The 16,929-nt window shown below is 35.2% G+C and overlaps 1 protein-coding gene across 2 annotated transcripts in view; it reads left to right on the top strand.

The window, feature by feature from the left end:
- Positions 1–16,929, top strand: part of LOC150102356 (uncharacterized) — a 62,978-nt gene that overhangs the window by 21,315 nt on the left and 24,734 nt on the right. For both annotated transcript variants that reach the window (XM_090399448.1, XM_090399449.1), the window contains exon 4: positions 5,878–6,003. In XM_090399448.1, the coding sequence (XP_090255574.1) occupies positions 5,878–6,003 (126 nt within the window). The remainder of the gene's footprint in view (positions 1–5,877; positions 6,004–16,929) is intronic.

Genomic DNA, 16,929 nt, shown 5'->3' with positions numbered 1-16,929 from the left:
CAATTTTTGACTTAGCTGACCAAATTGTATTCTTATTGGCACAATATTAAATGATGGTACAACATGATAGAATTTCATGCCGGCTGGGGCGTCACCTGAATAAACAAGGCCCCCGTTGTTTTCGCCAGGGAACCAGGGCGAACAGTAAAAAGTCAGCTACTGGGACAAATCTGAAAGCACACCCCAGCTCAACGTCACCAGAGTTAAAGATCGGTACTATCAACATAAGAAGCCTGAATGGCAAAGAAATGGAGCTAGCTGAAGAATTAGATAAGTACCAGATCGACAGAATATGGGTGACTGAAACAAAAAAGACAAAAACTGGTGAAATCTTTTTCAGCAATAAATTCAAAATGTTATATTCAGGAAATGACAATCAAGGAAAAGAAGGAGTAGCCATAGTATTCAACACAAAATACTAGGCTAATCTTCTTGAATGGTAGGCAGTCTCAAGTAAAGTGATGTGGGCAAATATGAGAATGGGGAACTGGACAATGAGACTTATTTGTGCCTATGGTCCCACAGAAAGTTCTACTAAGGTAGAAGTGGAGGAATATTTTGATGCTTTATAAAAAGCAACTGACACAATGAAAAAGGAAAAGTGGGTCCTTGTTGGGGATCTGAATAGCAGAGTAGGAAATGATTGTCAGACATACAAAAATATTTTGGGAAAATTTGGAGAAAAGAGCAAAGCTAATAATAATGGCAAATACCTGTTGGATTTCTGCCAAGGACATGGACTTGTCTGCACCACGTTCCAACATAAAAATGTGCACAAATTCACATGGAGAGAAGAGGCAAGGAATAAGAAAAGTCTCATTGACTATATTATTGTTGATAGTGATGTTTTCTCTCTGGTGCAGTACACTAGAGTGTACAGAGGATTTGAAATTGGAAGTGATCACCATTTAGTCTTAAGCAGGATAAAAATTGAAATTCATATTGAAAAGAATAACACGTAAGTTTTAAAGCAAATAAAAGTTGAGCAGCTCTCAGATGTGAACTGTAGACTAACATACACAAAGATTATTGAAGAAAAAATGAAAGATTTTGAGAACAGGAACCAAACCTTGGAGATTCACTGGCAAGCCTTGAAGAAAACCCTGATTGATTCAGCCAGAGAGGCATGTGGTAAGGTTGTCTGCAAGGATAGAAAAATCAGTACTCCATGGTGGACACAGGAAGTTAAAGAGGCAGTGAAGGAAAAGAAGAAATCATATCATAAGTTCCTAGCAAATAAGTCAGATTGTGCTCTTAGAGAATACAGAGACAAATGTAAGAAAGCTAAACACTGTGTAAAACTAGCTAAATAAAAGTCTTCGGAGGACTTTGGCAAGAACATAGAAAATAAATATCAAGAAGGTGGTAAGATATTCTGGAGGTTGTTGAAGAAGCTTAGAAATGGAGGAAGAAGTGCTGTAAAAGGAGTTCGAGTGATAAAAGTGACATGAAAACTGGAGAAAAAGATAGCCTTGAAGTATGGAATAATTACTTTGAAAAATTGCTAAATGAAACAAGCAGTGATAGCACTGCTTGTTTCATTTAGCAATTTTTAAAAGTGTAAAAATTGCTAAATGTGGTAAAAAATACTCAACAGGCATACAGTCAGGAATACATATCCATACTTGAAGTAGAAAATGACATCAAAGGCTTGAAATGTGAAAAGGTAGCAGGAGTAGATGATATTCGACCAGAAATGCTGAAGTGTGGTGGTATAAAAGTCTTATAGTGGCTGCACTGCATAGTATAGAAAGCCTGGACAGAGGGACGAATTCCCGATGATTGGAGTAATGCTCTCATAGTACCCATATATAAAAAGGGAAATAAAACTGAATGTGAAAATTACAGAGGTATTTCCCTACTGAGTGTTCCTGGAAAGATCTATGCAAGTATACTTGAGAAACGGTTGAGAAGAATTGTGGAAGAAAAGCTTGGTGAAGAACAAGCCAGATTCAGGCCATATAGAGGCTGTCAGGATCAGATCTTCACTTTACAACAAATAGTCGAGAAAGCATGGGAATATAACAAAGATCTGTATTTAAGTTTTGTAGATCTGGAAAAGGCATATGACAAGGTGCCAAGAGAGAAGCTATTGTTATATGGTGTCAATAGGGCATTATATCAAGCTATACTTAGTCTTTATTTGAGTTGTAAGTCAGCAGTTAGAATTGTTGGTTTAATGTTAAATCTGGTGTGAGACAAGGATGTACATTATCCCCTCTGTTATTCATTATCTATATGGATCACATTATGAAGGAATGTGGTATTAAACATGATATGAAAATTGGAGATGTTAATGTCAGCTCTTTGCTTTATGCAGACGATGTTATACTTCTGAATAAATCTGCTACAAGTTTGCAAGATTCCCTGACTAAATTGAATAACTGTTGTAATAGATATGGTATGAAGGTGAGCATTAAAAAGACGAAGACAATGAAAATAGGTAGAATTGTTGAAAATGTCAACTGTGTTGTGAATGGGGAACCTGTGGAACAAGTAAAACATTTCAGCTACTTAGACACAATTTTTAGTGAAGATGTTAAATTAAATATGGAAATAGACAACAGAATCAACAAAGCTGGTATGGTAGGAAGTCAATTGAATAAATTCATATGGAATAAGAGAGAAATTAGTTGGAACACTAAATTAGCTGTATACAAGACAGTGTTCAAACCAGTTTTAACTTATGGATCTGAGAGCTGGGTCAGAAGTAAAACACTTGACCAAAGACCAGAGACCGCAGATATGAGAGTCCTGAGAAAGATTAGAGGCGTGAACAGATGGATCAATGGCAATATCATATTAAAAACAAGGATATTAGGAAAGAACTTGACATTGTCGTCATCCAGGAATGCATTAGCAGAGCTAATCTCAGGTGGTATGGTCACTTAAACAGAATGGGCAAGGAAATATTAGCAAAACAAGTGTTCTTTGCCGGGTTGGCAGGAAAATGACCCAGAGGAAGACCAAGATATAGGTGGATTGATATGTTACAATGTGCTTTAGACTATAGAAATATAAGATCTGATAATGATAATATTGGAGTCTTGACAAGTAATAGACTAATTTGGAAGAAAATTGTGGATAGGAAGTTAGTAATGATGTAAATTTTTCATGTAGTACTATCATATCCTGTACACCCCCTTGAGGGTACATGTCAGGAATTTGATATTGATTCTGTTTACAGAAGATATTGTTAGTTTAGATGATTGAAAAAGAAATAAAAGTTGTATAAAAATATTATGTTGAGAATGTTATGTTAAAATGATATTCAAGTGTAAAAAGAATAGAACAACATTGCTTGTGGGTTTGCTATTATTAGTTGACTAGCAAAGCCGTTAAGCCTAACCATGCCTCGTGGCTATGTCATCAGTGGAAATAGCTTATCATTTAGCATCATGAAGTATTCACAAGATGCATATACCTTTCTGCATCATTGGAAATTAAACTACATGTAGAAGTTTTTATGCTAAATACATGCAATATTCATCAAGTAGAAAAGAAACTTCTATTGCACTGATGAATGGATAGAAGAGGAAGAGTTGGAAATGATTCTGTTGAAGAAATAAAGAAAAATATAAGGGATGAATAGTTGTTTTTTGTGATTGCTTGTTTGTTTAATTTACTATTGAGAAGTTTATGTGTCTTCACTGTTGTAATTTTTTGAGTGAATATTAGATGGAAAACCATTCTCTCTTTGTGGAACTGACAATTATCAAGTAAAAATGCTGGAACGTTTCAATATAGTCATTATAGTTGTTTTCTGTTTTGCTGCTGGATAGCAGAATTTTATGAAGCAAACTGTAAATGTTTTTGATACCTGTTTAAAATAAAAATTGAATATGCTTGAAGTAAGGCATATATTGAAGATACAATTCTCATTTTCTTGTGTGATTTTGTTCAAGGAAATTTGTTGCTACTATTTCCCTTAGTGAACTTGAGGATTGATGAGGAACTTGTCTTGATTTCCCAGAGCAAGATTGCCGAGTTTTCTGTTGTCTGTTTGAGTCTCTCACTAAAATGTGTTAACTTTGCAGATATTTTGTATTTAAAGTTAGATGACCTAATTGTGCGTGTGTGTGAGTGAGTGAGTAGAAGGGTTCATATAAATTTTTATATAATTTTATTCTATATATTGTGTTTTTATGTATATATTGTTAATAAAATATATAATAAGAGAACTAATTTTACAGGTTTTTCCCCAAGCATGTGTATTTGGTGTTTAACTAAGTTATATTACATGGCTTTAACAATAACAGGACAAATGTTGTAAGTCATCAGGGTTACGAATATATGGTCGTAGAACCCTACCAATAAATATTAACAGTAGACTATTTTTAGTCTATATATACACTGCTCAAAACAGTTAGGGGATATTTTAGTTTCTGTTGGATAATTATAAATTTCTGCAAATAAATATAACTATTGGGTACTTTATACATGAATAAATATTTCTTACTTATGGATAGGGTGTAATTGATGATATTGTTTAAATAATTGATAATTATTACAAATTTAACAAATTATACATTTTAACGTGAAATAATTTTAACAAGAATAGCCAAAAACGCTTTGGTTATTTTTTAACAAACAGTGGAGAAATATCCCACAAGAGCTGTTTGATCATCCTGGTCCAGGCAATCAAGATGTACGTACCGGTGGTTTCCATTAACAGCGGTACATACATCTTGATTGCCTGGACCAGGATGATCAAACAGTTCTTGTGGGATATTTCTCCACTTTTCTGTGAGAGCAATTTTGAGCTCTTGAAGCGATTGTGGTGGCACCAGTCAAGCAGAAACGTGCCTACCTAAAGCATCCCAGGCATGTTCGATTGGATTACAATCCGGTGAACAGGCAGGCCAATCCATTTGTTCAGTACCTTCTTTCTCAAACTCTTGTACTAAATTTGCACAGTGTGGACGAGCATTGTTATCCATAAAAATGAATTCTTGGCGAATTGCAGGAGCATGTGAACGCACTATAGGTTCCAAAATTTCATTGCAATACCTTTGGACTGTTAAGGAACCGTTTCTGATAAAATAGAGATTAGGATGGTCACCTATACTTATTCCAGCCCATACTATCAAACTCCCACCTTGAGGTTGGAGTCTTTCACGGACAAACTGGATTATTTCTTGTTCCACTTTCACGGCATATCAAGATACATCAGTTATCTGGTTGCAGATTGAACCTGGACTCGTCACTAAAACGTACACGAGCCCAATCCTCATTTGTCCAATTGTGGTGTTCCTGTGCCCAAATTCTTCGGGCTCTTTTGTGATTTGCAGTAAGTGGAATACAAACCATTAGTCTTCAAGCATGTAAACCTTTGGCATGAAGACGATTTCGAATATTTCCCGTCTCCAGAAAGTGATTCCAAAGTCATGAAATTACGCTTTGAGATACACAGCACGCTTGAGCGACAACTTGCTGCATTTGTTCAGCTTCTAATCGATCAATGGCTCTCCAAGCCATGGATTTTGGGATATCATGTTGCTCTTCCATTTTTAACAAAATAAAGGTTGGTAGGTGACACAAGTTTACAATTGAAGTGATAATTATGCACTGTGGAAGTGAGCAACAAGCCACGCTTTTATACCCCCCCCCCACATGCTAATATGGCTAAGACATGTTTCGACAAGTCTTAACATGATTTTGCAGTTGCGTGTTCTACACTATTGTATATTAAGAATATTTTAAAACAAATGTGTTACATTTGTAAATTATTTTTATAACTTTATATCTTACAAGAAAACCAAAATATTCCTTAATTGTTTTGAGCAGCGTATAGTTTATTGTATAGTGTATAGTATAATGTTTTGAGCAGTGTATATATATATATATATTTTTTTTTTTTTTTTAACTTCAATACAGAAGGAAAAACAAGTAAAAGTTCAAAATCCTACATTAAACAGCATGCTTGACAAGTTGGCCTCAAGTGATACCGGTAATGTAGAAAATATACAAAAATTCGTGACAGATCTTAGCTATGTGAAAAAGGTAAGGTTATATACTTTTTGCTTGATGGTTGCTTTTCATGGGAGGTTTATACATTAACTAAAAGTAAGCATGACTTGTTATGTACAGTTTCATTTTGCCTCTATATAAATATAGTAAGAAGTTAGAAATTTACCTGTTTAAAATATAAAAATACAAACTTAGTTCTTTGAATTGATGTGTATGAAGGTTTACTGGATTAAATACAAATATTGAAAATTGTGTACCATTATTAGATTGAAGAGGAGTAGAGGCTTTTAGTTTAATATCCTAAGTGGAGGTGGGTAGCCTCTTTTGGTGTTGTTGCTGCTGCACAGTAGCATTGACTGTTGGAAAGCCTTACTTTCAGTTTCCCAGATTTTGGGAAGTTGTAAACAGATATACTCATTGAGGTGAGCATAGCTTATGATTTTAAGATAAACCCAGATTTGAATGTGTTTTGTCGTGACTTTTCCTGATAAACTTCATATCCGGATGCAGTGGCTTAAGGATCAAAGAAAGAGAACAAGAAGATTTACACATGGACTGTTAAAGAATTGTCTAGGACTCCTAACAGTGTCCATTCCTCAACTTCTCATGGTACTCTCCTAATACTGAATGAAAGAGGAGATTGGTGGCAATTTGGGACTTAGGTCAACAGAACCCTCAAGCTTAACTGAATTGAAGATGAGCATCAGTGGAAAAAAGGTGGGAATAGCAGACCTTGTAAGAAATACCATTGCAGAAATATAACTAGCGTTACCAGGCTGAGCATGACAAACAGGTACAAATACCATTATCAAAGTCCTGATGTTTACCCTCAAGGGATATACAGGATACTTTAATAGTGCTACACGATAAGCTTATGTTATGACTAACTTTCTATTAAGTTTTCCTCCAAATTAGTTTATCTGTTCAGGCCCCTAAATATTGTCAAATATTAAACTTTGGTCTTCTAAGGCAGTGTTTTTTAAATTATTTTGAAACTGTGAAATCCTACATAAAAATTATTGGAAAGAAATTATGACAACGAACCTTAACCACAAAATATTTTAATCAAGAACACATATGGTACATAATATTACAAATAATAAAGTATAACTGTTCTAGAAATAAGTCGATTTAATGAAAAATTAATATTTTCCCCATTCACTGAAGGTTTTTTCTCTTGAATATATTTTACCAATGTTCTCTCACTTGTTTCATTTAAAGTTTTAAGTAATTACCACAGACATCTAGAATATCTTCAGTTTTCTCTTTTATTTATTTCTAAACATTTCAGACCATTTGCCTCCCCCCACACACACCAAACGTTTTATCTTCCTATATTTATTTTTTATATTCTTACTAAAGTATTCCCAATGACTTTTGTTTAGCTAACTTCATACATTAATTTGCTTTCTTACATTTATCTCTGTTTCTTGCTAGAAACTTAATATACATCTTTAATTTCCTGAGTTCACCATGTAGTTCTTTTTTTTTTTTTTTTTTTATCCCTATCTTTGGAGACAGCTTTACCACCTGCTTTTCTGGTTGAATCAGTCGGTGTTTTCTTCAACTCCAAATGAGTCTTGAAAGTTTAGTTCTTGTTTTCAAAACTTTTTTTTTTTTTTATCACACACATACGCACAAATCTGTATAGCTGAGTGTATAGTTGACCAGAAAACTGCTCAATTTAGATTTTGTTTAACATTTTTTTTTTTTTTTTTTTTCCCCTAGTAGGAAATTCATTTTTACCCTACTCAAAACTAAATGGTGATCACTTAGTGTTTCAGATCTTCTGTATATCTTTCTATCTTGAATCGACATGAAGATATCACTATCAACAATAGCATAGTCAATAAGCTTCTTACTTCTTTATCTTCCATCTATGTGAGGATGTTCAGCCTCATTTACAATGCATTTGAAATGCATTGTAAATGAGGGTGAATATCCTGCCCACATTGAATGTTATGAATTTTGATTATTCATTGATGATTAAAAAAACTCCATCGTCGTAATCAAGTTTCTAATATATACCCTTGGGGGAAGAGCCTCCATAGCTTAGTCAGTATAGATGAAGCCCTTTGCTTGGAAAGACCTGGGTTCGATTCCTATCCATAATGTGAAGAACCTTTATCTGGTCTCTTTTGACTAAAAGTGAGTTAACCATTCTCATATAGAGGTAGAGGGTTTTTTTCACCTAGAAAGTCTGGTTTTTCATCCGCCAAAACATGCAAACTGGTCTCATGAAAAAAAAAAAAAAACAGATTTATTATTATTATTATTACTTGACACCTCCAGGGATTCAAAGACTCGTCAAGGGAGGCACCTACTCTACAACTATGTCTCCACCACTCAATCCACCAACTACAATGAACCGCTAATACACCAACGCCATCTACCACCCACCACCACTAGTATTTTCACAGACAATCACAAACATCCCTGCACACAGTGGGGTTTGGACCTGCAGCCTTTTGGCTTGAGGGTGGATACGGTAGCCACTCAGCCAACCAGGCCATCAACATTAACAGGACACCTTCAGGGAGTCCAAGGGCTCATCGAGGGAGGGCACCTATTTTGTCTCCACCAACTACAACTACACTATCTATCACAAATAGTATTTTACACAAACAGTCATGCCCAAGGCAGGATTCAAACTTTCAGCCTTTTGGAGGGAGTTTGGATATGCTAACCACTCAGTCAACCAGGCCAGCGGGTCAGTATAGATGAAGCCTTTTGCTCAGAAAGACCTGGGTTCGATTCCTATCCATGACGTGAGGAACCTTTATCTGGTCTCTTTTGACTAAAGGTAAGTGAGCTATATACCAATACCAAGCCAGGATAAAATGGGGTTGAGGAAAACATTGGTGAATTACCAGAAATGCTTTGTAACAAGAACACCTACCTACAAAGTTACCAAGCCCTAGCCTGGATAATTATGATAGTGCTACATGAAAGAGTTACACCATTACTATCTTCTGATCAACAGTTTTCCTCTAAATTAATCTGTTATATGTCAAGATTCATTATCAGATCTTATATTTCTCTCTTTGAAGGCATTTTTTACTATCAATGCATCTACATCTTGGTCTTTCTCTGAGTCTTTTCCCTACTAACGTGGCAAAGAGCACTTGTTTTGCTAATCTTTCCTCTCCCATTCTGCTTAACTGACCATACCATTAGTAGAGCTAATCTCAGGTGTGCAACACCTGAGATTAGCTCTACTAACACATTCCTGAATGCTAGCAATGTCAAGTTCTTTCCTAATATCCTAATTTTTAATGTGATACTGGCACTAATGCCATCTGTTCACTTTACTTATCTTTCTCAGAACTCTCATATCAGGTTTCCAGTCATTGACAAGTGTTTTATTTCTAACCCAGCTCTCAGTTCCATACATAAAAATTTGTTTGAACACCATCTTTTATACAGCTAATTTAGTGTTTTGATTAATTTCGCTCTTACTCCATATAAATTTATTCAGCTGACTTCCTACCATACCTGCTTTACCAATTTCGTTGTCTATTTCCATATATAATTTACCATCTTCACTAAAAATTGTGCCTAAACAGCTGAAATGCTTTACTTGTTCTATAGGTTCACTATTCAGGACATACTTAATGTTTTCAACTTTTTGCCTATTTTCATTTCTTTGTCTTTTTTATTGCTGATTTTCATACCAAATTTACTACAACAGTTATTCAATTTAGTCAGGGAATCTTGCAGACTTGTAGTAGATTTATTTAGAAGTATAACATCATCTAAGAGCCTCCATAGCTCAGTCGGTATAGATGGAGCCCTTTGGTTGGAAAGACCTGGGTTCGATTTCCATCCAAGATGTGAGGAATCTTTATCTGATCTCTCTCTCGACTAAAGGGAGTTGGCCAGTCTCATACAGAGGTAAAGAGTTTTTTCACCCAGAAACTCCGGTTTTTTGTCCTCCAGAACAGGCAGACCGGCCCTGTGAACACATGTATCTTCAGACATAGGACATTCTGGGAGGCATAGGGCTAACCACCTTATCCTTGAGGCGGTTGCAGTTTCGAATCGTGATAGGCCATGCCTAATATACATATAAGGATGAGGATAACATCATCTGCATAAAGTAAAGAGCTAAGATTAACATCACTAATTTTGATATCAGATTTAATACCACTTTCCTTCATAATCTGATCCCTATAGAATAACAGTGAAAATAATATGCACACTTGTTGCACACCTCATTTTACCTCAAACCATCTTCCTGTACTCTTTCAAGTCTAATTGCTGATTTACTGCTTAAATAGAAGCTATGTATTGCTTGATATGATGTCCCATTTAATGTTTTCAACTTTTTGCCTATTTTCATTTCTTTGTCTTTTTTATTGCTGATTTTCATACTGTAGTGTTTTGAAGAGCTTTCCTCTTGGCACCTTGTCATATGCTTTTTCCTGATCGACAAAACTTAAATACAGATCCTTGTTATATTCTCAAGATTTCTCAACTATTAGTCTTAAAGTGAAAATATGATCTTAGCAGTCTCTATTTGGCCTGAATCCAGCTTCTTCTTCACTTAGCTTCTCTTGTGATTAAAAAAAAAAAACTGAGTTTTTTATTAGGTCATTGGGATACAAAGATAAAATAGTGAACTTACTTGTTTTGTCACCAAAAATCTGTGGGTTCTGCAGGATAAATACAAATCTAAGGTCAACAATTGTAAACTAAAAGTTAACAGACTTAGCTTGCAGGATCATGTTGTAGCTTAAATAATAGAAACATGAAGATAGTGGAAGGTAGAATGAATTATCCACTTTCCAGCATTGCTTAGAGATAAGCTGAAAAGTTGAAATCTGATATGCAGAGAGATCTACAGAAAGATTTCCATGTGTCACGTAGAATCTTTGGTTCTTATAAAGAGTCATGAGAAAAAAATGACTGTTTTTTATGTAGCTTCCACCTGCAGAAGGTTTCTCTATAAATAAACCTATATTACATTAGTACTATGTAGAAAGGCTTATGCGCTGGTTAAACATGATAACTACATACTTAAGGAATTGACAGCGTACACTAGAAATATAAATTAAATCAACTTTAATATATACTTTCCGATATTTCGGCAACGTCACGTTACCATCTTCATGGAAACTTAAGAAAAAAGACACCTGCATGCAAGTACTACATAACAGCAAATGAGAAATTAAGTGAGGAAGCTACTGTTTTCCTAAAGTCCTGATGGTGCCCCCCTGGCGCTATATTAAGTGTTCTTGGCCTTTGGGCTGAAGTTCTTCTGATGTATGTTTCCCAAATTTGGGGCAGTCTCATGCATCCAAATTTGTTGAGGTTTGGCATGTTCCTAACGGCTGAGGCTGATTCCATGAATAGTCTTTCATATTTAAACTTGCTGCAGTGTATTACTATGGCTTTCTTCCATGGTGAAATCGAATGTAGTCCTTGTGTTCTGAGATTCTGATATTTGCTCTCCTGTCTGTTTGGCCAAAGTAGGACAATTTACAGCTGCAAGGGACCTGGTATACACTAGCTATTGAAAGTTTATTTTGCACCTGGTTAGACTATAATAAATTTAGTTTAATGCTTTATCCAAGTGTTAGCAAACAAAGTTTGCACCTGAAAGTATCTTCAGCACTGGGGTAAGGTGGTACAACACCAGGCAACTCGTTGCAAAGGCAGAGCAAGCTAACATCACTCCTGTCTCAGTATCTCCCATAATGCAAAACACATCTCCTTGCGGATATGTATAATGTTGGCACACCGTTTGGCAAATCCTATAGGTAGAGATGACCTTGCTAATGCTTCTGCCTGGTATCTCCACTTGGGCCTGGCTCCCACTGAAGAGACTTCAATAAAGGTCGAAACTAGTCTGGGGTGGCCCTTCCCTTAATGAATAACATTATACATATCCGCAAGGAGATGTGTTTTGCATTATGGGAGATACTGAGATAGGAGTGATGTTAGCCTGTTCCATCTTTACAACAAGTTGCCCAGTGTTGTACTACCTTACCCCAGTCCTGAAGATATTTTCAGGTGCAAACTTTGTTTACTCACACTTGGATAAAGGATTAAACTAAATTTATTATAGTCTAACCAAGTGAAAAATAAACTTTCAATATCTTTCTCTAAATCCAGAGTAATTTAATAAAAAGGTGGCACACCGTTTGGCAACTCCTATAGGTAGAGATGACCTTGCTAATGCTTCTGCCTGGTATCTCCACTTGGGCCTGGCTTCCACTGAAGAGACCTCAATAAAGGTCGAAAGTAGTCTGGGTAGTGGCCCTTCCCTTAATGCATAACATTATCCCTCCTACTGGCCAAGGTGGATGAAATAGCAATACTACCCCAGACTTTTTCATGGATCAAAACTTCATCGGCATTCTATCTTTTATCAAGTATTTACCCTCCACTGCTGTTAATCCCTTAACAGCGATTTGAGAGCCATTAGTGGATTAACTGTGGTCGAGCGACTTTTGTGTCACTTGTCTTTACATGTACTCTGTTACTTCGAATTTTCTTCACTGTACTTGGATATTTGATCTTTTTTTTTTTGCTGAACAATTTATTTATTGTGTCTCTTTCCAAAAATAGAAGTTTCACATCTGCCAAAATAAATAATCAATCTTGAAATGACCATAGATCAGCCTTTGCAATGAATATACTTTAATAATAGTTAATTTTCTCCACTTTACTGACAATATAGATTCTTTTTTGTGAATTTTCAAATGTCTGTTTGCATTTAAAATATTTTTTCAAATATTTATATTTTTAAATAACATTTAGTGAAATAAATATGACAATTTGCTTTCTTTCTTTGCAAAATAACTTTATATGGATTGTCACAATTCAATTTCAGGAACAATTTTTTTTTTTTTTTTTTTTTTATGAACAGCAAATGATTATAAACAGCATTACTTGGTTTCCGATATTGTCTTGTTTAGTATCAAAAATTTATACCTAATGGTATTTTATCAGAGACTCTTTGCCTTCTTCTTTTGCTGAAAATTGTATAACTACTTTATACTTTATAACTACCTGGAACATTGCATAACTACTTTAAATTTCTACAGCTTTGAAAGCTTTCAGACGGTATTCAAAATCTCTTATTTCAGTTTACCATTTTGACAAAAGAAATAAAGCAATAATATTGTTGTATATCGAAGCTTCTAATTCTGTACTCTTTCTTTTAATCTGAAATCAGCGGTCTGCTGAAATTATTCTAAGATTTAGAAATGCTATGCTGTATTTTCAACATGTATAACTGTATAACCACACAAAGAAATTTCAATTATGTTATTTCTGTTTCTTTTTTTTTTTTAAATAAATCTAAATATTACTACTTCTATTTCTGCTGATTGCTATTTCTGAAATACATCTTAGAAATGCTGGACAATAATCCTCTTACCTAGAGGAAAAGCTAAAAGTCATAGATTACTCTTTTGAGAAACACAAGACAGAAAGTTTCCGAGAAGTCGGACTAAATTGCCTCAATCAAGAATGTCTTATTTCATTTTCTGTTGTTCAGATATCCTAACACAGTAAAACTGACATTTCTTTTACAGGCTGATGAAGTATTTATGCCAAAAATGATTTCTTTATTTATAGTGATCAGTTTCACTTTTATTATCGAAAAATTCTAAATTATTTGATAATTATCTTGAAAAAAATTATTGCTGTTGCTCTTGCTTGCCATCTCACAAATGAATTGTATATTGGGTGTACTTTATAATATCCTTTCTGCCCAGTAACAAGTTGTAGACTAATGGAGATTACTAACTCCCCCCCCCACACACACACCACTGGGAAACAGATCAAAAGAACATGCCCAGAAGGCAGCACACTAAAGTACCTCATGCAATAACTGAATATTTTACAATCAGAAATTCCTTGTTCTGTTTTTCCATCTTTCTAATTGATTAGCAGACATTTGAAGCATATTCTGATATTGCATTTGCAGGATGAGAGCGTTTTTAAATATTAATTTCCCCTATTAGCCAACGTCACATAACTTTCTGATTTATAATAATAGGGAAATAATATGTATATTTTCTTATTTATAATTTGCAAATTTATAATAATCAAAACTTAGTTTCTGTGTCAAAAAATAAATGTTATGTGGAACGATTATTATGGAAATATCACGAATGAAATAAAAACTCCTATGTTTCACAACAGCTTTCGGGTGTCTGTAATGTTGCAACGGGAGGGGGGGGGTGATGCTATCAAAGTCGAAATAAAGTTCATTTCTATTGTGAAAATATGAAATTTCACATTTGATGCATGCACATATACATATTTTGTATTAGAGAATATATGCAAAAGTATCACTTATATTAAAATTGGTGAAAAATATATAAACTAGCAGAAAATACATACATATCAATTTAAATAATAACCGTTTATTTCATTTTATAAAGACAGATTATACAGGGAAACCAAGAAAGTGAAAGTACAAAGAACAGTAGATTACTATATAATATAAAGAAAAAATTTAGCGATATGATTAAAGAATTTCATGTTATTCTCTATAAAGCAAAGTTGCTCCAGAATATCCTAAAGGAAATCTGTGAAGTATTATTCGATTTCGATGGCTTTGTACGAACATAAAAATAGTATAATCTGGAACGTCGGCAGCCGGTTTTCTTTTCTTTTTTTAAAAGAATATTTCAAATAATTATCATGAATTAATTTCTTCGAGAACAAAGCAGAATGTTTTGTCTTGAAAGTGATTAGAAAAAAATTAGCGCAAAAAATTAAAAATGAAATTGGTTCTCCAAGGTAAGGCAATATTTAAGTGAAGAAATTATGCAAGACCTTTATTTTGTCCAGAAATCAAAATTGTATTGTACAATAAAAAGAGAAAACAAAAATATAAATAATTTCTCTATTTTTAGTCTATCCTATATAACTAAAATCTAGTTACCCAGCATAGAACAAGGATGTTCTATGCTGGGTAACTTGCGTTTCTTGTTATAGGCAACTGAGAGGTAGCTACGAACATGAGATAATCCGATTGCCTGTTCTCTTCAGCATGAGGGTTTATCACACCTTCTAATGGACAGGACGGTCAAATTGCACTTCTTATCCTGGTTCTTTAAACAGGTGGGCTGAATCATATCCAGATTTAGCTGGACGTCTATAGATGTCATAGCCGTTTGGTAGGTTATACATATCTGCAAGCAGATGTGTTTTGCAGATACTGAAATAGGAGTGATGATAGCTTGCTTCACCTTTGCAATGAGTTGCCCTGTGTTGTACCACCTTACCCCAGTCCTGAAGATACTTTCAGGTGCAAACTTTGTTTGCTCACACTTGGATAAAGGATTAAACTAAATTTATTATATACACCAGGTAATTTTAGGGGAAGTGGTTGGTCTTTAGTGGAGCAGATAAGGGATGCCGATTTTCTATATGGTCTTTAACAAGAGGTCAAGTCATGTTTTTTTAGGATTTTGTTGATTTTTTCCGAGGTGCCTCTGATGTAGGGAATGATGATGGATTTAGAGTAATCTTTTTTTGTGAAGGGGGGGGGGAGTTGTGAATAACTGGTTTTAGTGTTTTTTTTGGGGGGGGTAGCCATTGGCTAAGAAAGTGTTAAGGATGTGATTTAGTTCAGTAGTTAGGCTTGATCATTTCGACAGATTAGTTTTACCCTATTGAATAGTGTCTTAATAACTCCATATTGTTGTGAGGAGGGGTGGTGGGATTGTTGGTGAATGTATCTGCCTGTATGGGTGGGTTTTCTATAAACTGAGAAAACCAAGGTTCCATCAGGTTGGCGGATGATTAGTGTGTCTAGGAAGGGGAGGCTATTGTGTTTCTCTTTTTCCAGGGTGAACTTGATTCTAGGGTGTTGGTTGGTTAAGTAGGTTAAGAAGGAGAGGAGTGTATCTGGGCCATGTGGGCAAATAGCAAACACACCATCAATGTAGCAAAGCCATATGGTAGGTTTTTTGTGGGGCAGAGTTTAAGGCGTTCTCTTCAAAAGTCTCCATAAAGAAGTTGGCCAAGGGTGGGAAAAGTGGTGAACCCATGGCTGTCCCCTCTATCTGTTTGTAGAATTTTTCCTGCCAAACAAAATAGCCTGAGTTCATTATGAACTGAAATAGGGCTTAAATATCGGGAGGAAATTTAGCTTGGATTAGCTCTAAGGTTTGTTTGAGAGGGACATTTGTTAATAAGGAGGAGACGTCAAAACTGACCATTATGTTGGAGTGTAAGGTTTTCTATACTGGCTTTGAAATGGGCTGAGATTTTTCTGTGTGATGGTGTGTTGCCAGTATAGTGTGAGAGTGCTTTGGCTAAATATTTAGCTAGTTTGTAAGTGGAGGAATCAATGCCATCCACTATGGCACATTTTCTTTATGTATTTTTGGAACCCATATATACGGGGGGGTTCTTGAGTTATATGGTTTTAATCTGTTAGTAATCTCCACAGGCCAAGAAGTGACCTTCTTAAGGAGCCTATGGAGTTTTCTAATTTGTGAGTTGGTGGGATTGTATTCAATGGGGAGGTAAGTAGCTTGGTCTAATAGTAAAGCCTTAAGCCTACCCGTGTAGTCATTATGATTGAGTACCACAGTAACGTTCCTTATCTGCTTTGGTGATAACTATTTCTTTGTTTTTCTTCAATTCCTGTAGAGACTTGTATTCACTAATGGATATGTTGGCTTTTGGTGGTTTTGCTTTTGCGAGACCACAGGCTACATCCAATCTAATATCGTTGGCGATGTCATTTGTAAGGTGGCGAATCCTGCATTCAATCTTGATCATTAATTCCTCGGCCGGCAGTTTTCTAGGAGCAATGCCGAAGTTGTGACCATGTGACAGAGCATTGAGTGCTTCAGGCTTCAAGATGACTGAAGAAGGTTAACTACAGTGTTGGTTTGTGGTTTTGGTTTGGACGTTGAGTTCTTTAATTTATCAAACTTGTTGATATGTTATGTTGAATTGCTTTTATGTAGTACTTGCGTACAC

The sequence above is a fragment of the Typopeltis vanoorti genome, chromosome 10, assembly GCF_054136105.1.
Source record: "Typopeltis vanoorti isolate ZY-2024b chromosome 10, IOZ_Tvanoo_1.0, whole genome shotgun sequence".
Classification (NCBI taxonomy): Eukaryota; Metazoa; Arthropoda; class Arachnida; order Uropygi; family Thelyphonidae; genus Typopeltis; species Typopeltis vanoorti.
This window is presented reverse-complemented; position numbering and strand designations above follow the sequence as displayed.